This window comes from Olea europaea, unplaced genomic scaffold (genome assembly GCF_002742605.1).
Source record: "Olea europaea var. sylvestris unplaced genomic scaffold, O_europaea_v1 scaffold2599, whole genome shotgun sequence".
Lineage (NCBI taxonomy): Eukaryota > Viridiplantae > Streptophyta > Magnoliopsida > Lamiales > Oleaceae > Olea > Olea europaea.
The window spans coordinates 64,190-86,069 of record NW_019244304.1 but is presented as its reverse complement, the minus strand read 5'-3'; the positions used below and the strand labels follow the sequence as shown (position 1 = coordinate 86,069).

The 21,880-nt window shown below is 33.1% G+C and overlaps 2 protein-coding genes and 1 pseudogene across 4 annotated transcripts; 1 reads left to right on the top strand and 2 right to left on the bottom strand.

The window, feature by feature from the left end:
- Positions 1–4,498: 4,498 nt before the first annotated feature.
- On the top strand, positions 4,499–9,553 carry LOC111382996 (imidazoleglycerol-phosphate dehydratase-like). Of its 2 annotated transcripts, none has more exons than XM_023007038.1 (6): positions 4,499–4,807; positions 7,423–7,547; positions 7,869–7,973; positions 8,610–8,702; positions 9,075–9,149; positions 9,350–9,553. In XM_023007038.1, the coding sequence occupies exons 1-6, from the start codon at positions 4,585–4,587 to the stop codon at positions 9,416–9,418; spliced, it is 690 nt and encodes a 229-aa protein (XP_022862806.1). In that variant the 5' UTR covers positions 4,499–4,584; the 3' UTR covers positions 9,419–9,553. The 2 variants fall into 2 exon arrangements, with proteins under 2 accessions (XP_022862806.1, XP_022862805.1); XM_023007037.1 differs by lacking the exon at positions 4,499–4,807 and adding an exon at positions 6,710–7,048.
- A 1,961-nt stretch (positions 9,554–11,514) lies between these two features.
- Positions 11,515–14,802, bottom strand: LOC111383003 (photosystem II D1 precursor processing protein PSB27-H2, chloroplastic). Of its 2 annotated transcripts, XM_023007047.1 has the most exons (4): positions 14,623–14,802; positions 14,284–14,430; positions 13,007–13,419; positions 11,515–11,832 (listed from the first exon to the last, which is right to left on the bottom strand). In XM_023007047.1, exons 2-4 carry the CDS (start codon positions 14,354–14,356, stop codon positions 11,695–11,697), a joined length of 624 nt encoding a protein of 207 aa, XP_022862815.1. In that variant the 5' UTR covers positions 14,357–14,430; positions 14,623–14,802; the 3' UTR covers positions 11,515–11,694. The 2 variants fall into 2 exon arrangements, with proteins under 2 accessions (XP_022862815.1, XP_022862816.1); XM_023007048.1 differs by lacking the exons at positions 14,284–14,430; positions 14,623–14,802 and adding an exon at positions 14,018–14,247.
- A 1,490-nt stretch (positions 14,803–16,292) lies between these two features.
- Positions 16,293–21,543, bottom strand: LOC111382995 (annotated as a pseudogene).
- Between the last annotated feature and the right edge of the window lie 337 nt (positions 21,544–21,880).

The window sequence follows — 21,880 nt, the reverse complement described above, 5'->3', positions numbered from 1 at the left end:
GGTAAATAGGGATAACTAGGTTTTTTATGTTTTTCAACATTTTTCAAAAATGCTTCTATTATACTTTCTTCATCTAATATATTTATCATATTTTTTGGTTCGTAACATGACTCTGATACCATTTCTTCAGAGTGTGCAGCGGAGGGGTTTAGATTTTTGAACCAATTAAAATCTTCATAAGTAGTTAAAATATCACAATAGAATTTATAAAATTCACTATTTTCTATTATAACTTTTTCTTCAATAATTATATTTAGTTTTCTAATTCTTCTTCTTCTTAAGTTAAGAATTAGTTTATATATATCATTTTCTATTTTGATTGTACTATTATCTATAGAAATATTTTTAATTTTTAATTTTGGATCTAAATATTCTGTAAAGAATCCTTTCAGATATTTTTCTAAATAATTTAATTCATTTTCTGTTCCGTTTTTTAGATCAATAAAATTTTGTATAATACTTGGGGTTAAATTTATTAAAGATTTTTTATCTATATTTATTTGAGGACCTAATTGAAGGTAATTATACATTGTAGTGACTTTGGTTGCAATTTCACAATAAGGGGTATTTTTGGAAAAGTTATTCTTTAAAGGCTATTTTTCAAATGTTTATATTTTTTGGTCTAATCTTACAAAACTCCCTTTTATTTAGGCTATCTAGAGGTATTTCCTCTTAGGCCCTGTTTGGTAGTGCTTTTTCACCCCGAAAAATTTTATTTTTTGTCCATTATTTCACTATTACAGTCGTCATTTTTTATTTCTTCACTCACATGTGACCCCCACTTTTCTCCATAACAGTCAAAAAATTAATTCTCAAAATCACTATTAAATGGGTCTTTATTTTGAACGAGCATGTTTGGGTAAGCTTACATAGTCTACATATAAATAAGTTTAATTTATTATATATACTGTTAAACTAATTAATATTTTGTTAATCAAAATTGCATTTATATAGGTAAGATTTGCAACGCCTTTTTAATGTGCATAGTTCAATTAAGTTGATTAGGGTAATTGACGCAAAACGTTCCTACCTTTCAAGTTTATTGTGGAAAACGTTTCTACCTTTCATTTTTTGACATTTTTGCCCCTATTTTCACATTTCTTTGCGCTGAACGTCCTTTTTACCAATTTTTGACATAAAATGACTAAAATACCCTCTTATTTAAATAAAACAAAAAAGAAAAGAAAAGAAGAAGAAAAATAAGTTGCAACTAAGGGCCTAAACTTTTAAAAATGCAAACCCATCCCCCCCAGCCAAATATAACTTCATCTTCTTCCCAAACATCACACCCACTCCGCTGCCGCCCTCCACCTTACCAACCACAGCCTAAAACGTTCATTTTCAGGGTGCCTGCCCAATCCGTCAATGAAAACGATGCCCCGGAGGAGGTCAAACACAAAGAGGAACATTATTGGCATTCCACAAGACCACAACCCTAAATTGCATCATTCATTCTAAAAATTCAAAATCTTAAGAAAAAATTGCTCTGAATTTATTCTTCTTGGCGATTCTTTTTTGGCCTCATCGACTATTGCCAGTTCAGGAGGCCCATTCACAAGGCTCAAATCTGGCTCTGAGCGTGTCTCTGTTTCCATTGATATCTACAATCAAGGATTCGCGTGTCGTCAAATTCCATCTCTTTTACAGTTTTGCTTAGATCTGCCATTATTTTTTAGTTTCCTACTATAGATTTTTTTTTCTTAATTGTTTGATTTGGAATTTGGATTGATTCTGTGTTTTATAGTTGACAAATTTGATTGTGATTATTGGATTCAGAGTTTTGTTGTTTAATTAAATTTTATTCCTTTTATGATAATTAATGACTTAGTGGGAGAAATTGAGCTCCTGTAAATGCCTTACGAGCAATTGACCTGTCTTTATTTTTATTGATCTTAATTTAGATTTTTTGATTTGTTGCATGAGTTTTGATTTGGAAGTTGGATTTATTTTGTGTTATGTAAGTTGATCGAACTGGCATCTCCCAGTTTGCAAACTCAAATCCGACTGATTGTCCAAAACCTGCTCAAAAGGCAGCCTAAAAATGATGTTTCAGGCGGTGGTTGGTGAGGTGGACGGCGGCTGTATTGTGGGGGTGATGTTTGGGAAGAAGATGAAGTTATATTTAGGGGGGTTTTTTGCATTTTTAAAAGTTTAGGCTTATAGTTGCAATTTATTTTTATTTTTCTTTTCTTTTCTTTTTTGTTTTATTTAAATAGAAGGGTATCTTAGTCATTTTATGTCAAAAATTGGTAAAAAGGACGTTCAGTGCAAAGAAATTTGAAAATAGGGGTAAAAATGTCAAAAAATGAAAGATAGGGACTTTTTCCACAATAAACTTGAAAGGTAGGGACGTTTTGTGCCAATTACCCAAGTTGATTATTTCCAACATTTTGTATATGTCATGTGAAATAAAAATGTTCATTGATACATAACAAACTTTATTCCGGATAAAGATTAGGCATGTTATCGACAAAAGTTATTAAGATAAGATTATAGTCCTAAAGAAACTTATATTCTGATATGATTTTCAATAATGGAAGTTTCTATCGCAACTCTTATCCATGTGTTATCATTTCTTCAAAAAGTGATCGATTATAGTCCGGCACATTGCTTCAATAGCTCAATTTGTTGCATGAGTTTTGATTTGGAAGTTGGATTTATTTTGTGTTATGTAAGTTGATCGAACTGGCATCTCCCAGTTTGCAAATTCAAATCCGACTGATTGTCCAAAACCTGCTCAAAAGGCAGCCTAAAAATGATGTTTCAGGCGGTGGTTGGTGAGGTGGACGGCGGCTGTATTGTGGGGGTGATGTTTGGGAAGAAGATGAAGTTATATTTAGGGGGGGTTTTTGCATTTTTAAAAGTTTAGGCTTATAGTTGCAATTTATTTTTATTTTTCTTTTCTTTTCTTTTTTGTTTTATTTAAATAGAAGGGTATTTTAGTCATTTTATGTCAAAAATTGGTAAAAAGGACGTTCAGTGCAAAGAAATTTGAAAATAGGGGCAAAAATGTCAAAAAATGAAAGATAGAGACTTTTTCCACAATAGACTTGAAAGGTAGGGACGTTTTGTGCCAATTACCCAAGTTGATTATTTCCAACATTTTGTATATGTCATGTGAAATAAAAATGTTCATTGATACATAACAAACTTTATTCCGGATAAAGATTAGGCATGTTATCGACAAAAGTTATTAAGATAAGATTATAGTCCTAAAGAAACTTATATTCTGATATGATTTTCAATAATGGAAGTTTCTATCGCAACTCTTATCCATGTGTTATCATTTCTTCAAAAAGTGATCGATTATAGTCCGGCACATTGCTTCAATAGCTCAATCTAAGAAACAAGAAGCTCTAATTTTTGCCTTTGTTTGGCATCCTTTAGAATTTTAATACATTTTTCTATCTCTTCTTTTCAACCACATATTTTTCAATAAAATTATATTACATGTAAATAGAAAAATTTTCATTCATTTTTAACCACATATTCTTCCAAAAAATACTATTTTCATAATATATTTTACCAAAATTTATCTTTATAATGGATATCGAACAAGGACTTAATGCCTTGTTCTCTAAAACCAAGCTAGTGTAATGTCCACTTTGCAACTCCTATGGTCCTATTACATTTGTCTTTACAATATTTCTATGTTTAGTACATTCTGGATATAACACCCCCATTCTTATTTAAAGACCAAGCCCTTATTTGATGCCCATTAATTTCAACATATATGTTTCTTTTGCTTCTTTTTAACTAAATATTTTTCAATGAAATAATATTACATGTTGATCGATTTTTTTTATTTTTTAACTACACATTCTTCATCAATCATACTATTCCAAAATACATTCTACACCTCTATAAATACATTTTGTAACAGAGTAATTCTATTTGGCTTCACTGGAGTTCCAAATCCAGTTTAGGTGGCGGTAATGTGACATTAAAATAATAAGTGAAATTAGATTACTTATTTAATTTCACATTTTATTTAATCTATCATCTAATGACATCTAAATTAGGGATGCAATCTCAGTGAAGTTACATAATATTATTTTTTGGGAATAATAATTTGATGGAGAATGTATAGTTAAAAAATAAGAAAAAATTTTAAATTTGTATGTGATATTATTTTATTGAAAAATGTGTGATTGAAATTAAAATATAGGAAAATGTATCTTTTGAAAATAATGGGAGCAAACAAGTAGTAAGTAAAAGTTACTTTCATAAGTAAACAATTCCAGTCCCTGTTTGATTTTGTTAAAAATGATAATTTTAGAAAATTTTGAAAAAAATTGTGAAATTCATGGTTAAAAAGTTAATAAAAATTAAAAGTTAACTTAAGAGCTCGTTTGGAGAGTATTTTTTTTTAAAAAAATTTAATTTTTTGACCTTTATTTTACTATTTTAATCATTATATTTGATTTTTTTATTAGAACAGGTGGCTCACTTTTTCTCATGAAGCCTATGGACTTTTTTTATTTTCAAAATTACACGTGTATAGTACGTATTTAGTTGAGGAGTGCTATTCCCTTCCTCCGCCACTCACTCCTCCGAGCACCACCCGTGGCAGCCGCCTACTACATGGAGGTTTCGATTCGTCATCGTATCTTTAATTCTTCTACCTTAACCCCAGCTTGGTTGTCCAGAACACGATTTAACCTCTCTCAACCGGTTCTTCTCCCCGCTCGCCTTCGTAAGTCGCATCTCCTCCGAACCCTCTTTCCAATAATGGACTCTCGCTCTCACTTTACAATCCCTCACGCCTTCGATGCTAATGGGTCTCCTTCGATGACGAAAGAACTGGGTAATTGTCTTTATTTTTATTGATCTTAATTTAAATTTTTTGATTTGTTGCATGAGTTTTGATTTGGAAGTTGGATTTATTTTGTGTTATGTAAGTTGATCGAACTGGCATCTCCCAGTTTGCAAATTCAAATCCGACTGATTGTCCAAAACCTGCTCAAAAGGCAGCCTAAAAATGATGTTTCAGGCGGTGGTTGGTGAGGTGGACGGCGGCTGTATTGTGGGGGTGATGTTTGGGAAGAAGATGAAGTTATATTTAGGGGGGTTTTTTGCATTTTTAAAAGTTTAGGCTTATAGTTGCAATTTATTTTTATTTTTCTTTTCTTTTCTTTTTTGTTTTATTTAAATAGAAGGGTATTTTAGTCATTTTATGTCAAAAATTGGTAAAAAGGACGTTCAGTGCAAAGAAATTTGAAAATAGGGGCAAAAATGTCAAAAAATGAAAGATAGAGACTTTTTCCACAATAGACTTGAAAGGTAGGGACGTTTTGTGCCAATTACCCAAGTTGATTATTTCCAACATTTTGTATATGTCATGTGAAATAAAAATGTTCATTGATACATAACAAACTTTATTCCGGATAAAGATTAGGCATGTTATCGACAAAAGTTATTAAGATAAGATTATAGTCCTAAAGAAACTTATATTCTGATATGATTTTCAATAATGGAAGTTTCTATCGCAACTCTTATCCATGTGTTATCATTTCTTCAAAAAGTGATCGATTATAGTCCGGCACATTGCTTCAATAGCTCAATCTAAGAAACAAGAAGCTCTAATTTTTGCCTTTGTTTGGCATCCTTTAGAATTTTAATACATTTTTCTATCTCTTCTTTTCAACCACATATTCTTCAATAAAATTATATTACATGTAAATAGAAAAATTTTCATTCATTTTTAACCACATATTCTTCCAAAAAATACTATTTTCATAATATATTTTACCAAAATTTATCTTTATAATGGATATCGAACAAGGACTTAATGCCTTGTTCTCTAAAACCAAGCTAGTGTAATGTCCACTTTGCAACTCCTATGGTCCTATTACATTTGTCTTTACAATATTTCTATGTTTAGTACATTCTGGATATAACACCCCCCATTCTTATTTAAAGACCAAGCCCTTATTTGATGCCCATTAATTTCAACATATATGTTTCTTTTGCTTCTTTTTAACTAAATATTTTTCAATGAAATAATATTACACGTTGATCGATTTTTTTTATTTTTTAACTACACATTCTTCATCAATCATACTATTCCAAAATACATTCTACACCTCTATAAATACATTTTGTAACAGAGTAATTCTATTTGGCTTCACTGGAGTTCCAAATCCAGTTTAGGTGGCGGTAATGTGACATTAAAATAATAAGTGAAATTAGATTACTTATTTAATTTCACATTTTATTTAATCTATCATCTAATGACATCTAAATTAGGGATGCAATCTCAGTGAAGTTACATAATATTATTCTTTGGGAATAATAATTTGATGGAGAATGTATAGTTAAAAAATAAAAAAAAATTTTAAATTTGTGTGTGATATTATTTTATGAAAAATGTGTGATTGAAATTAAAATATAGGAAAATGTATCTTTTGAAAATAATGGGAGCAAACAAGGAGTAAGTAAAAGTTACTTTCATAAGTAAACAATTCCAGTCCCTGTTTGATTTTGTTAAAAATGATAATTTTAGAAAATTTTGAAAAAAATTGTGAAATTCATGGTTAAAAAGTTAATAAAAATTAAAAGTTAACTTAAGAGCTCGTTTGGAGAGTATTTTTCTTCAAAAAAAATTAATTTTTTGACCATTATTTCACTATTCTAATCATCATATTTGATTTTCTTTTAAGAATAGGTGGCTCACATAAAAAAAAAGTCAATTCCCATAAACCCTATGGACTTTTTTAATTTTCAAAATTGCACACGTGTATAGTACGTATTTAGTTGAGGAGTGCTATTCCCTTCCTCCGCCACTCACTCCTCCGAGCACCACCCGTGGCAGCCGCCTACTACATGGAGGTTTCGATTCGTCATCGTATCTTTAATTCTTCTACCTTAACCCCAGCTTGGTTGTCCAGAACACGATTTAACCTCTCTCAACCGGTTCTTCTCCCCGCTCGCCTTCGTAAGTCGCATCTCCTCCGAACCCTCTTTCCAATAATGGACTCTCGCTCTCACTTTACAATCCCTCACGCCTTCGATGCTAATGGGTCTCCTTCGATGACGAAAGAACTGGGTAATTACTTGTCTAAGTTTAATATTTTTGGCGTATCTTTTGTTTTGTGATTTTTGTTAGGACCAGTTTGGGTAAAAGTAGAACATACCCTTAAAACCGGGATGCCCGAACCCTACTGGCTATAAATGTATTAATCATTTTTTAGCTTAGCCATCTCGGATACAATTAGTATATGGTGGCCATGGACATAGGGGTGGAATGTAATGACTCCTATTGTATCCTACATCACTAAGCTAAAGCTCGATTTATGGGGTTTATACCCTCCCTAAACAAGTCCGTTGCGTTTTACAGTATTACTTGATCGATTTTTTATTTTTTGATTTTTGATTTTTTTTTTTTTTTTTGGTGGTGATATTATTCTTTGGGAGATATAGGTGGAAGAGTTGGAGAAGTGAAGAGGGTTACGAAGGAGACGAATGTGCACGTGGAGATTAATCTGGATGGTAATGCCGTGGCTGAAAATAATACAGGGATACCATTTCTGGACCACATGTTGGATGTGAGTTTTGTTTCTGTTTCAGTGATTAGTTATGTAAATATTTTGTCAGAAAGATTTGTGTTGAAGGAAGAAACTTTTGGTTTTATACAGTAATATGTCTGCTATGAATATAATTTGCTAAAAGTCGATGTCAATTTCAATTAGTCTAGCAATGAATCGAAACAGAGTGGAGAAAAAGGAATCATGTGGTTGATCACAAGTTTAGTGGGACTGGGCTTATTTTTGTATAGTAGCGAATAAAATGCTGCGGGTGTTAATTTTATTCTGGGACTATCAATCTGCTTTTATGCTAATAGTTTGATTTTCTTTATGTTTCTTCAGCAACTTGCTTCGCATGGATTGTTTGATGTGCATGTGAAGGCTACTGGGGACACTCACATTGATGATCATCATACCAATGAAGATGTTGCCCTCGCCATTGGAACGGTGAGTTTGGAATAAGTTTACCAGTTCTTTATTACAAAATTTATTGTTCGTCCAACAAATGTTTAGATATCACATTGACCTTATGTGCTTATTTGTTAGATGGGATTGGTTAGTAGTGGATTCTATCAATGAAGAAAAAGAAGCTAATATCTTGTTCATCATGATGTGTAGTCCAGTCAATTATGGTGTGCCAAACATGTATATGTTCTTTGTTTCTGTGCTATGTGCTGTTTGTTCTGATATTTGTTATCGGCTTATGATTTATGGACAGGGCATGGGTTTGTAAGTCCGGCCCTTCATTAAACAAAAGTGTACATCTATATTGACCTTACAACCATTATGGATTTGTTCTTGGTTATTATCCAAAAAGCTACACTCAATTTTTTATTGATTTTTAACTTCTATGTTTGTACTTCTCCATGTCTCCGGAAGTCACACAATTGTTCTATCTATAGAGAGTGATTTCTGTAGGTTAAAGTATGCTTGTAATGTGTAATGAGCAGAGTAAAGTGATTTAAGTTTCTAGAAGCCTTCAACTAGTGTCTTTTACTTGAATACGTCGTTTCTTATTTTTTATCCCTAAAATTTTCAGCTGTATAAATTGAAAATGACAGCTCAGAATGATTGTCCATGCAGGCTTTGCTACAAGCCCTTGGTGATAGAAAAGGAATCAACCGGTTTGGAGACTTCTCAGCTCCACTTGACGAAGCACTAATACATGTTTCATTGGTATCGTACCAAACCTTCTATGAAGTAACTCTTCCGTCAGTTTTATTATTTTCCATCAAATTAAATTTTAAAAAAATGGTGTCTGCCCATGTGGACTTGGACAATGTACGGGATAACCTCTCGTTTCAGATGCATCCTTGAATTTTATTTAATCTCATTAAGTGAATATGGCGGATAACCTTTATGAGAAGGATACTGAACTCATTCAATCATTCTTGGATGCATAAAGGAGGCAGAAGTACTATGTATAACAAGATTAGATTACTCCCTTGACTGCCTGTTGTGGTTTTTATCCAAAGTTATGCTGTTGGTTTTAGTAATGAAAAGTTTAGATATTATGTTATCATTATATTCTTGTTGACCATATCATAGGATTTATCTGGAAGACCACATTTGGGTTATGATCTACACATACCGACAGAGAGAGTTGGTACATACGACACTCAGGTATTTTGAATTCAATGTTTACTTGATATTTGGGATGAATTTATTTGAGATTTTCTTAATATTTGCTAGCATGTTTGTATTTGTGCTAATTGTTCTGAAACTAGTGTAATCAGCCAAATTCGACACGCTTTTATTTTCACTTTTTTTGAATAGAACTATGCTAAGATTGTTTGACTACGACAATTTTTTGTTGTTTTTAGCTGGTGGAGCACTTCTTTCAGTCCTTGGTCAATACCTCTGGAATGACACTCCACATACGGCAAGTATGATTGTTCGACTCATTTCACATCTTCAGTGATGGTTAGGCATAGCGATGCTTTTTTGTTACTACTGATGGTAACAATTCTTTGACATGATTTCTTATGTTTACAGAAAAAGTGAATACACCTTTGATAATTTACTTATCTTTTACCTGAGTTGGACAGCTATCCCAATGTGGTCATTGCATAGCTCATACATATCAAAGAGATGTTTGTGTTTGGCCAAACTAAAAGTTAACTTATAAGTAAATAAGTTTTAAAATAATTAAAATTTTCTATTGATAAAAATTAAAAATGAGTAGATTACTACTTTAAACAGTAAGGTAAGAATTACTTGCAAAATGATTAACCTTCTTTTTTAACTAAAAGTAACTTATTCGAACATGTTTGGAAATTACTTCCTATTTAATGCTTACTGTCTGCTGGCATGTACTATGTAACAATCCAAATTTTTACCTTTCAAATCGTTATAAATGTACCGTAAGATAATACTTTCATAAACAATGTAAAACATAATATTTTTTGAACATGAAATTATTAAAATAAATAAAAAAAATAAAAAATAAAAATCATCAAAATCTTAAGCTTAAATCATTCTTCATTTTCATCCACACAAGCACAATTCACCTCCGATCGTCTCAAATCCGCCCTTTTTAGTTACCTATAAAATTTTTAACGTATACACGTGAGACATAAATCTCAGTAAATGAGTAATAACGAATTTGCATCTCATATTTAATTACGGAAAATCATAACATACATATGGAGACACGGGAATTAAAATCCGAACTTTGTGGCTATAATTCTCATGCGTAGCAATACTAAACTCCGATCCTCTGAATTTATACATATGGGGACACGGGAATTAAAATTTGAACTCCGTGGTTGTAATTCCCATGTGTAGCGCTACTAAACTCCTGTCCTTTGAACTTAGACATATAAGACCCTTATAATAATTATAACTTGGATTTCCTAATCATTATATTCATAACATAAAGTTTTGTAATTTAAATAATGAAAGAACAATTTGTATTACTACACTTACTTTTCACTTGACAATTCAAAAATGATAGAAGAAGTGATTGTTGGAGGGAGATCCTTGAGTCGCGTGTCGGATTGTGTGATTGTGTAAGTGTGTGACTATATTTAATAGGAAAAAGACGAGAAAAAGTAAAGGCGTTCAGACAAAGTGATAGAGATAGAAATGAATAGTGTAAATAATTGGTGAAGGATAGTCCAATGTTTGAGTTTAACTCCCATTTATAGTGCAAGGTCTTGGACCATGCATAGATTATTGAAAGGAAATGGCTAGATGTTATGTATATGATCAAAGCATAATTGGTGTATTGTCTTGAAAGTTGTCAAATCAATTCCTTTAATTATGTGATCAAATCAATTGACTTGACTTGAATCTTGGTATAGATAATGGGGCGGGGGGGGGTTAAAGAATTCCACTTTATTTTCAAATTCATTTTTGGGTTTCAGATTTAAATTGTATTAAAAAATTGATAAATATGTGTATTTAAGTAAGTAAATAAATAAATGAGGAAATAAGTGCAGTATTTTATACCTATGCTTCTTCAGGTCTCCTAACTCCCAATGAATACAGACAGTACTTGTAAAATGTTATTCAAACATGCTTAAAAGCACTTTATGACTTTCAAAAGTCTTTTCAAATGGCAAGCAATGAAGATTGAATGTAGATAGAAACTCGAAATCGTCCAAACAAGTTTCAAGATACTTGTTAGTATATACGTCTAAATCCTTCTCCTATTTGAAGCAAGAGAATGATGGATCGAAGATCAAGAATGAATAAAGTTTGTTTGAGCCCCATTTTTTGGAAAAAACGAATATTGTAATGGTGATTTTTTGAAAAGTGTAATTAAAACTAAGAAAAAATTTGGGATTAACGGGTAAATCATTTCAGTGAGAAAATGTATGATTAAAAATGAATTCAGAGAAAAATGAATTTTCAAAAAATGAACTAAAAGAAGGGCATGGAATCATATATTTTAAGCATCAGATTCGACATGGATTGAGACTTCTCCAAGGAGCAGACTCCGGAGGTCAAACGAAGCCAGGTGCTACTCAACACCATTTGAAACTAAAAGTTCAACTGCAATAATTTATATTCCGCAAAAAAAAAATTCATATATTTTTGTGGTACACAATAACACAGAAGTACTAGAGACCGACTGATTATACACTGATTAAATGAAAGTGGTCATCAACAAGTAGTCTGGTGGCACTTGATGCATTTAAACAAGTGAAGAAAGATACTCATTCTACAAAAGTTCTTCTGCTTTGTTTAAGTCGCTTAAGATTTCAGACTTAATCTCCTCTGGAAGGGTAGCAGATGGCCCTGCCTTCGAGTAGAAGCTGGCAAGAGATCTAATGGCCTTCTCGAGCACAACATATGATTCCTGCATCCAGGAGATCAAATGACATAAAATAACGATAATTAACTCAACGAGAGGTAAAACATTGATGTATCAATGCCCTCCTGTCATATTTAGTACTGCAGAATAATGGACAAGATTTTAACTCCTTTTCCTTCTTAGAAATGCCCACTATGAATCAGTTCAACCTATCAAACATGTCAACATTTTATGTTTGCTGTAAAAGATTTATCACGTCGTTTTTGTGCGGACAATTTGCAACACAAGCACATTCTCTTTTTGCTATTTTGTCTATTTACTTACTCCATTTGAGGTGTGGGTGTTTTTTGGGAAAATTTTCCAAGAAGGGTGGTTATATTATCACCACAATTTTTGCTTGTTGCTCCACTTCATAAACACACCATTTTGATGGATACGCCGATAAGGATGTCGCGTACAGGTTGGTTATAATGACGGTGCTTTAGACTAAGGCTGTGGAATATGGGGGAAAAGGGTTTTGGGGCGTGGTTGTGGAGGTGGTGGTGGAGGAGGAAGAGGTGGTGGGGCAGTGAGCGTTGACATGAAGGGGGGAAAGGAGATTGTTAGGGAAGATAACTGAGTGTTGGGAAAACAATAGTTCGAAACTGGGATTAATTTCTTCCTCCATTTCAACTGTGAAGCCAAATTCATGCTGCTGCCCTGTACAATTGATGTTTATAAAAAGATAAAGATAAATGGCTGTGGGGGAAGGGAAAAAAAAATGATTTATGTCAAATAAAAAAGTTCAAAAAGTGTGTTACTTATGTCATTTTACTTATGACCATTTTAGTTTAAAAAGGTGTGGTGTAACAAACGAAAACCGTGACAGCAATTTAGCCACCCGACAAAGAAAGAGTCAGGTATAATCCTTCAATTCACTTTTCTATCCTGTCCAACAAAGAGACAATAGAACGTTCTATTTAACACAAAGAGAGATAGTATAAGAACATGAATTTTAACTTATTTTTTCTTCTTTAATACTGTCAAAATATTATCCATTCACAAAAATGGCTGAATAATAGTGCAAATTCTCAAACTCTAGAAGACTCTCTTTTGAAGAACTGAAAACAATCAACGCCTTCATATATATTTTCCTGTTTTATTTGTATGTTAAGCATATGTCTGCAGCAAAATAAACCACCTATTCAACTTTTTGTAAAAGTCAGTCAAATGAATTTACCTCGTTGACAACTGTCTTTTGCCCTCTCCAACCATTCAGATATTCTCTAATCGACTCCTTTGCTGCATCAGCCGTTCGTCTAAATTTAGCAATATCCTTCGAATCTTCCTTTAATGATTCACGCAGTGTCTTCAACACCTCTCTCGCTGATTTCAAGTAAGCCTTTGGCAAAACTTTTCCAGATTTTGTCTTCTCATTAGGATCGAACAAGGACTTCATAGCCCCGAGCACTCCATCATTATTATCATCCAAGGCATTTGATTCCTCCCCTGCCCAAGCAGGCAACTCGACTAACTTGCAGTTCAGGTTGAGAAATGCACATGAATAAATGGTGCTACATCCTATGACAAACTGGCGACGAGATGATGCTTCTTCGGATGAGAACATAGCGTGACACCTGAATTGCAGTCTATCTGATTTGAAGTGAAACAAGACAGCAGTTAAGGACAAGACGGAACACATGGAGAGCAACAGAAGTAGATGAACAAAACATCTCTCGGAGTTCAGTAAAATGAATTAAAGCATAGCAGAAAGTAATCTCGCTCTATGCACTGGAAAGGATTCAAACTAGTTTGATGCAGCAAGTGTGCATGGCTCACACATTGATGGTAAATCACTACTTTTTTTGCGTGTTCGTTTCTTTCGTTGCTCTTGTAAATGGGAATTACGACTCAATCCATGACAGAAGCCATTTTGGGGAGTGAATCATATCATTACTTGTAGAGAAATTAAGAAGAAACATAGGCCTCACTAACAAAGGTATTGAGAGCATCACCAATCGTAGTGTAAAATAGATCTAAATTTTGATTTAGATTTCCAAAGTGACCTGAAACCTCTTCAGTGGAGAGATGTAAAGGAAATGCAAATTACATTTTTTGGCAGAAAATGTATTTAAATTGAAGCAAAATTTAAATTTAGATCCACTGGAATGTAAATGAGGATGCAAAAGTAGTTTTAGATAAATACCAATTTACACTCAATTTTACACCAGCATTCAAGATGATCTAATACCTTGTAGCTCATCATAAAAATCTTGGTCTCTGCCTATTGCCGGGATGTGTCACATACTTCTTTCCTCAATTGACTAATCACACTCCTATTCTCACACTAGCAGACACCCTCAATAAGAGGCATCCAAAGGCCCACGTCACAACTTCGTATTCGACCATCAACCAAACTCAAATTCATGGCAAAAATGGATATATAAAAATGGTGCAGAAACTCAAATTCAAGCTACCAATCCTCATATAATTTCTGGAAATATAACTTGAACTCACCAAATTTGCTAATATGTCCAACTGAATTATAAATGGCAAGTGGGCACATCTTCATTGCAAGAAAATATGCCATAATTGCTTTAAATCCCACCGAAATTGAGTGGCAGTTTCTTCTTGGCTCCTTCTACTCAATGAGTCATGAAATATCTACACAAAACAAATTTGTAGAAGTTCAAATCTCTCTTTACAAAACAATGTTTTAGAAATAAATAAAACCCACAATTTCAATCATGAAATTTCTAGCAGGGCTTAATTATTGAACACAAAAACAATTCAAAAATCAAATCAAATGCATATAAAGCTCTTAATACAGGTGTCTGAAAATATTTTTTCTTTTACCTGAGCAGAGTTCAGAAGTGTGCCTTTGGTTTTTGTTTCTGTGTTCGACAGAAACGTCCTTAAGATTTCAATTTGATCTTTTATTTATTTTATCCAAAATGAAAGTGAAAGAAAATTCATAAAATCCTCGGGGTGAATTAGTCATTGCAACTACGGCGCTGGCTAATTTTGTGATCCGACAAAAGGGTTATTATACTCCCATGCGTTTTTATTTACGCACTAATTTTATATTACAGTAAAAGACTATATTTGACTTTTAATTATTATCGAATTTTATTTTCAGCCTTAATTTTTCATCGTATTCTTATTTTTAATCAACCCAAACGTACTAATTATTAAAAAAAATGAAAACAAGAATGTGGTGGAAGAAAAAAAAAATTGAAGATATAAGTGTGATAACAGATCATGATTAGAAACATATATAATTAAAATATAACTAATTATAATAAAATGGGTTATCAATATCAATATCCCAAAAATAATCTAGAAATTATTTTTCGAAGCTTTAGTTTGAAATATTTTATATTAAATTAGACAATGATATATATATATATGATGCTACCAAAAATTCGTATCTGTAGATTTCCCGAGCTTGATGACGGATGTTGAGCACGAACGTGATCTTCCGATACCTGAAACAAAGGCAACGAGGTGCGTTCTCGTCGCCCCTCCGATGCTTAAGTCAGAAGGGGAAATATATGCGTGAGGCTATGTGCTGAAGAACAATGTAAAAACGTACCTAAATAATAGTCCAAGGTTCTGCTTTTATAGGAGTGGGTAGTGTACTCCTAGTAGGATCGTGTTGGTTGGATGTTTTTATCCAAGGGAATTTCTATTATAAAGAGTGTCCTACTTGTAATGGAATTGTTTGACAAGTGGTGGTAGGGTTGATGTGGAATCCTTGGGTGTTTAGGTTTGTTAGCTAGGTACCCAGGTCTTAGGAGGCATGTTGGTGGTGTATGTCTCGAGGACTATTCTCGAGGACATTGAGGGAATGTAAATGTGTCCTCGAGGACTACAATATCTCGAGGACTTAGGTGACCCCGAGGACCGAAGAAGAGAAATGAGGTGGGGTATAGATTGAGTCCTCGGGATACACTCCTCGGGGTATATATATATATATATATATATATATTTGTGATTTCTTGCAATGTTATCTCACATTGTCTAAAAAAATTGTCACATTTTCTTTCTTTATTTTCATGATAAAATCCATTGCATCTTGTGACATGCAAGGCTATTTCGTAGTTATTATGAGAATTAACAATTTTATTGTTTGAGAGAAAAGTGAGCTTCACTTGTGAGTAAATGATTCAAAAATGATGGCTAAAATGATAAAATAACGATTAAAAAATCAATTCATCTGAATGAAAAATTGCTATCAAACGAGAGCATAATCTCATCCATTTTAGTATACATGCCATAGATGAGCTATGAAGAAGCATAATTCCCACTTCCTAAGCATGCAAACATGGGTGGGACTTCAAATTCATTCTAAAAATTAACTTGGGGGGGTTAATTTGAGCTATCGTATTAATTAAGGCGTCTTATTATTTTTTACATTTTTAACTTCCATTAGTGAATATCTCCACGAACAACATGCTAGAGGAAAATAGGAAATATATTCTAACCAGAATTGTGCCATAGGCATTGATACAGTGCAAGCAAGCATGTTGACCACTTGATTTCTAGCTCTTGGGATAAAGCGACACATGCCCTAGATTGCTTCCTCGAACACTAGGATAATATAAGATTTAAGCTTACGGAAAAAAGATCAGTATCTGAATGCAAGTGTTGAAAAATTCAAGAGGCGTAGTCTGAAAAACAATCAACAAGGCGAATATGAAATAACTATAAAATGAAGAGATAGAATCGAAATAAACCACAAGGAACCTGGAAATATAGAAGCTTGAACATGGAGACAAAGTACTTTTTTTAAATCAAATCAAGCATGATTTTTTTACTATTGAGAAATTGGAATACAAAGGTTCTAATTACAATCAAAACTGTTGGGACTAAACAGGCTTTCTGGTTTCTGCTGATAGAAGAGCAGCTTGCTCTTTGTGCATAGCTACTTTAAATAAAGGGAAAATTTAGACTGTACAATGAAATCGATGTCAATTTGTCTCCCTTTCCTCCGTGAATTGGCCTTCCTAATTGCATCTTCCCGATCAGAAAGAGTTTACTTCATTTAGGTTGAACTGGGAGACTAGACCGGGTTTGTCGATTAGCAATGTTGATGATCATACAATGATCCATCTTAAAATCGAGATATCCAGTTTGAACAATAAACAACTGAACAAACAAAACAAGGACGATTCCAACAACGTTCTATAAAACTTTTGACTCTTACATAACAAAGTCCATTTGATGGAGATCTTTTCCTGCAAAAATAAAAAAAAATAAAAATTAGCAACTCAATTATTACCTCTAAAAATCAGAAAAAAATAAAAATAAATGAAGGAAAACTACTCACAACAATAATGTAGGGCATACTGAAGGAAAAGAGGGAAATACAAGACTTTTTTTCAATCATACAGAACATAGTGCTTTCTCAAGTACCGTTGGCCATACATAGGGAAAGTTCTTTAAATAGAGATCATAAAGTCTATTCAAGTTCAGCTTCGAATTTTTCGGTGAACGGAAAAAAGTTGTCCTGAAGAGAGTCTTATTCATCATAAATTTAAGGTTGGCTATATAAATTCTTTACCTAAACTTTGTTCAGTCCAACAAACTCTTTATTTTACTTTTTCCAACAATCATTTATTGTTTTTTCCTCATTTTCAATTAATAAACTTTGTTTTAGATGTCAATAGTTAAAAATTCAGTATAATATGAATACTCTCAGTAGATTATTGAAGATCATAATTTATTAAATATAATCTAGACAAAATACAAATAAAGAGTGAATTTGGCTTTTCATATGTAGAGAGCCAAACTCACTATTTATTTTTTTAAAACTAAAATAAAGAGTCTATTCGAATCTGATTCAAAGTTCAGATCTTAAAAATAAAAAGCATCTCACTTTTAAAGAGTCTATTAGAGATGCTCTAAGATCCATACCTACAAGAAAATTTGTGTGATTTTCTCGGCAGTTTTTCCAACTAATGCTTCCCTTTCAAGGACCTCTTCAGGAATTAGAACCCTAAAAACAGCATAATGATGATTGAAGATTCTTTCTCCTTGCAATCTGTGAACACTTCCCTAATGCGCCATCTCTTGCATTTGGGAAAGCATAAAAGATAACTTTAATTCGTTGATGCACCAGTGCCATTGCACACCTGAATACAAGAGTACGTGAAGACATGAAAATAAACACCTGATTTATCTTAACCCCTACTAAAAATATAAATGAACAGAAATTAATATAAATCCAATATGATTAAGCAGCTAGATCAAGAAGTAACACCGATCATATTCAGACTGACTAAAGATGCATGTCTGGGAGAATCCAACAACTCAAGGACTGAAAAACCTACTCAAGAAGTACTTGATTAAAAAAAGAACTAAAATTAATGGTGGAAGATAATAGTCTGGAAAAAGAAACTCACATTGTGCATGGCTCCCACAGAAGTAGACTGTAGATGTCATAACCAGTACATAAATAAGGTCTGGATGAATCAGAGAGATGATTTGCAAAACAGTTCATATTCCCATCATCATTTAGCTAAAAGATACAAACGTTGTTGTCAAATTTAGTAAATGAAGAAAAACAATGGAATAAAATTTTACCACAGTAAAATATAATGCAATTGCAATTATGAAAGTTTTGATTATTTGAAAAAAACATGACCGTCTCATGCTAAGCCCTCCAGATATATTAACAAGTTATCTCTGACATATAACAATTTATAATGCAAAGTTACTTTTGCAAGGTTAATCTTTTGTCTTTTCAAAAGAGAACTTGCTGGAAAGGACACCTTATAGTCCTCTTGAACATATTCATCTGCACTGCGTCCATTCCCTGGAAAAAGATGCCTATCCCTCACAGCAGAATTTTCTACAATCACAGCACGTTGTAAAGGATGCCAAGAACCAGAACACGTATGTAATTCATGTTCAAACCAGCTCCATGGACGTAAACAAGAAACACCATTGTAAGAATGCTTTGTGTCCTTGGATGAACATGAACATTTTGAAAGAAATGACTGACAGTTTTTGGCTTTGATGAAATTAAATTGAGCTGCTTCTGGAAAACTTGAGCAACTTGTTTCCATGCAGCTTTCTTTTATGGAAGTATTACAAGATAGGACTTAGACATGTGAGCTTGCTATGACCTGCATGGTTGAAGGATCCACAATGACAGCAGCATTCACGACCTGAAAGAGTGAGTTTGTAAAAGACCAACAACCAATCCTAAGTACAAGTATCTTCGAAGATAAAAAGCAAAGAAAAAGGCATAGGATGGACAATATGTCACTCAATATCTATAACCAGAATGTATATAAATGCGTGCAAAATCAGCCAGCACGCTTTAGCAGAATATGTTAAACAGTTTAAGCTGCACTGCTAAGCCCTTGTAATGGCCCTTTCACGTAGATCTTCCATTACATTTGAATAAACACATTGAAAAATTACAAGTGAAGTTCTCTCTTTTACCTAGGATCATAGAAGCCTACAAGGCCAATCTAGTAGGATTTCATCTCATTTCTCACAAAGGCACAATGATAATGCAGCATACAGAAGATAATTTCACTTCATTTATCATTCACTCAGATTTATAATTTCATACCTTTTCCATTTCGACACGTCTAAATAATTTATCTGGAAACTAGTAAATTACAACTCTAATGGAATTTCAAGCAATAAATGTGAAAAGGAGATAAATTCATTTCAAATATGGCACCAAAGTAGCATGTATTTAATGATGCAAAGGCATCCAGAAAGCATTAGGTAGTTACCGAGCTAACACCAGATTTTGCCAAACCAACTGCATATGTCATGAAGCTGGAAACTGATTCCGAATTGTCTTTACTAAATCCAGTTATGCCATCGATATTGCTCCGGTCGAAAGAAAGTTAGATATTCAAAATTATGTTGGGATACAACAAAGAAATACACTTTTCAGGAACTAACTAGGTGGGTGGATGGAAGGAAGTTGGCCATAGCTTAGATTGTTCTTCCCATTCTTCTATTGTTGATGGTGCATATCTGCATATCTAAAATCATGTCTTTGGTGCAAAATAATCACGGTAACAGGGAAATTGTATCAAATGATCTAGTTATATGAAATAAAATGTACGAAAAATGAAACATTATTGTGCCTTAAACTACAAAAAATCAACATGGGTAAGATTTAGTTTTCTCATTGGCATCGTTTTAAAGATTTAGTTCATATAAGCAAAAAGGTGAAACACAGGTTATCAGCTTGCTTATTAACAGATAAGTGAAATAAAAATGTTATTTCAATTTAAGAGCTATTTGGTAAAAGGCTAACTCACCTTTGTGATGAAAGTACTAAAATGGCATGTATTCACAAGTTCAAGCACTTGCTCAGGCATATGGTTGCATTTGCTATCATTGCCCGAAGAGATACATAAGATCACAAGTAACTGAGTTTTCCCTTGTCAGATAAGGTAAAGGTCACTGACAAATTCATAGATATCTAAAGTCATAAGATTGTGCAGGGAAAAAATTAAAACTAGTGTTTTTGTCTCTTTACTAAAAGTAGAGGAACATGGGGCATGAGAAATGGAAGTGAGGAGAAATAAAATTTAACACTTGATGTTGCACTGTCATATTTACTTAGTGATTATGAACAATTTCTCTTCCTTGAAAAAAATATGAGATTTTCGGCATTGCCATCTTTTTGTTGGACATTATTTGGTGGAATTTTTCTTCAATTCTCTACTAAAATTTCACATCAGCATAATTTGTATACACTCATTCAATAGATGTGAGACAGCAGAGGAGGTGGTAGGTGCGAGATGAAGACTAAATTTTGATAAAGATAAAGAAATGTGCATTCCATAATAGTTTAAATTTTTAAATAAGGTAGTTCAACATAGTATTAGGGTGTGCAGAGGTGCTTAATTTAAGTCGCTCAACACCCTCTATTGAGGGGAATTAGTATCAACATTCATGGGAGCATTTTTGTCTATTTTCAGAAGTTTTCTTCAATCGGATTTGGAATAGTCTGCACAATCATAATGCACCAGAACTACTACATTTATGATCAACAGGAACAGAACATCTTAGCTCGAGATAACTTAATTGTACAAGCCGTTTCCAAGTTTAAACCTTTTGAATAGTCCTTTTTTCATATTCAGCAGTGTAAGAATTTCACAAAATAACGACTAAATTGACCAAGCTGAGCATAACCCCATAAATAAATCATACGAGGCCCTATTGTGCTACACTGAAAGTTAAAAGATATATTAAAATAACACTTGCATTCGAATACCACATAACCACAAAGAAGCACACACGTGTTTGAGAATAACAGTATAATACCTCCTCCAAACGCATCTTGCGCACACGTTTCACATGGCAGAGATTTCCTAGTGGCGCAATCTGATTCAACATCCTAAAAAAAAAGTCAGTGAGAACACAGTTCTGAACTATATGTGAGAAACAATCACATTTCGAACATCTGAATATAACATTTTTAAAGTATAAAACAAATAAAGTATTCAAATCAAAGTAATGATACTAAAGAGCAGCTGCAGACCTTGCCAGAGTATTGGCTAGTCAAGGCTCAATTTCCGCAACATGTACATTCACTACGTACAAATTTCAAAAGCATAGAGAAATAAATCGAAATCAGTTACAAAAAGCAGTCTAAAATTTTCAATTTGTATGCGTGCGTGTATATTTACCGGTGGATTGGCAGTCAGGAGGAACAGGAGATTTGCCCTGAATGTGAATGATTTCCCAAATTTTGGCTGAAGTTATAGATCTTTCATCTGTGCTGCAATTCATTGAGTCTGATTCCAAATTTTTCGGAAGCTGAATTAATTAGGGTTACAAATGAATTTGGGAATTGGCGGGAAGAGTTGCTTATAGATTTTGAAAGATCATTTCTGCCCAATGTCAGTTGTGTCACTCTACTTTTATTGAAGAATTAAGCTAAATTGGCCAAATTGGTTGACAGAATAGTGCACGTACACTCATATTTTAGTCGTGCGTCCCGTTTGAATTAAAAAAATTCAGCTCCCATGTGTGTGTTCTATGAGCCTATTTGGGAGTGATTTTGAAAATTAATTTTTTGATCGTTAGGGGAAAAGTGGGATTCATCTGTGAGAGAAGAAGTCCAATA

Bases quoted from the DNA above. Each gene is read 5' to 3' on its own strand.
- LOC111382996 (XM_023007038.1), top strand. From the start codon at position 4,585: ATGGAGGTTTCGATTCGTCATCGTATCTTTAATTCTTCTACCTTAACC. The intron at 4,808-7,422 runs GTAATTGTCTTT...TGGGAGATATAG, and splicing joins TTCGATGACGAAAGAACTGG to GTGGAAGAGTTGGAGAAGTG. The intron at 8,703-9,074 runs GTATCGTACCAA...ACCATATCATAG, and splicing joins CACTAATACATGTTTCATTG to GATTTATCTGGAAGACCACA.
- LOC111383003 (XM_023007047.1), bottom strand. From the start codon at position 14,356: ATGGCATATTTTCTTGCAATGAAGATGTGCCCACTTGCCATTTATAAT. The intron at 13,420-14,283 runs GTGAGTTCAAGT...ACTTCAAATCAG, and splicing joins TGGACATATTAGCAAATTTG to ATAGACTGCAATTCAGGTGT. The intron at 11,833-13,006 runs GTAAATTCATTT...TCCTGGATGCAG, and splicing joins AAAAGACAGTTGTCAACGAG to GAATCATATGTTGTGCTCGA.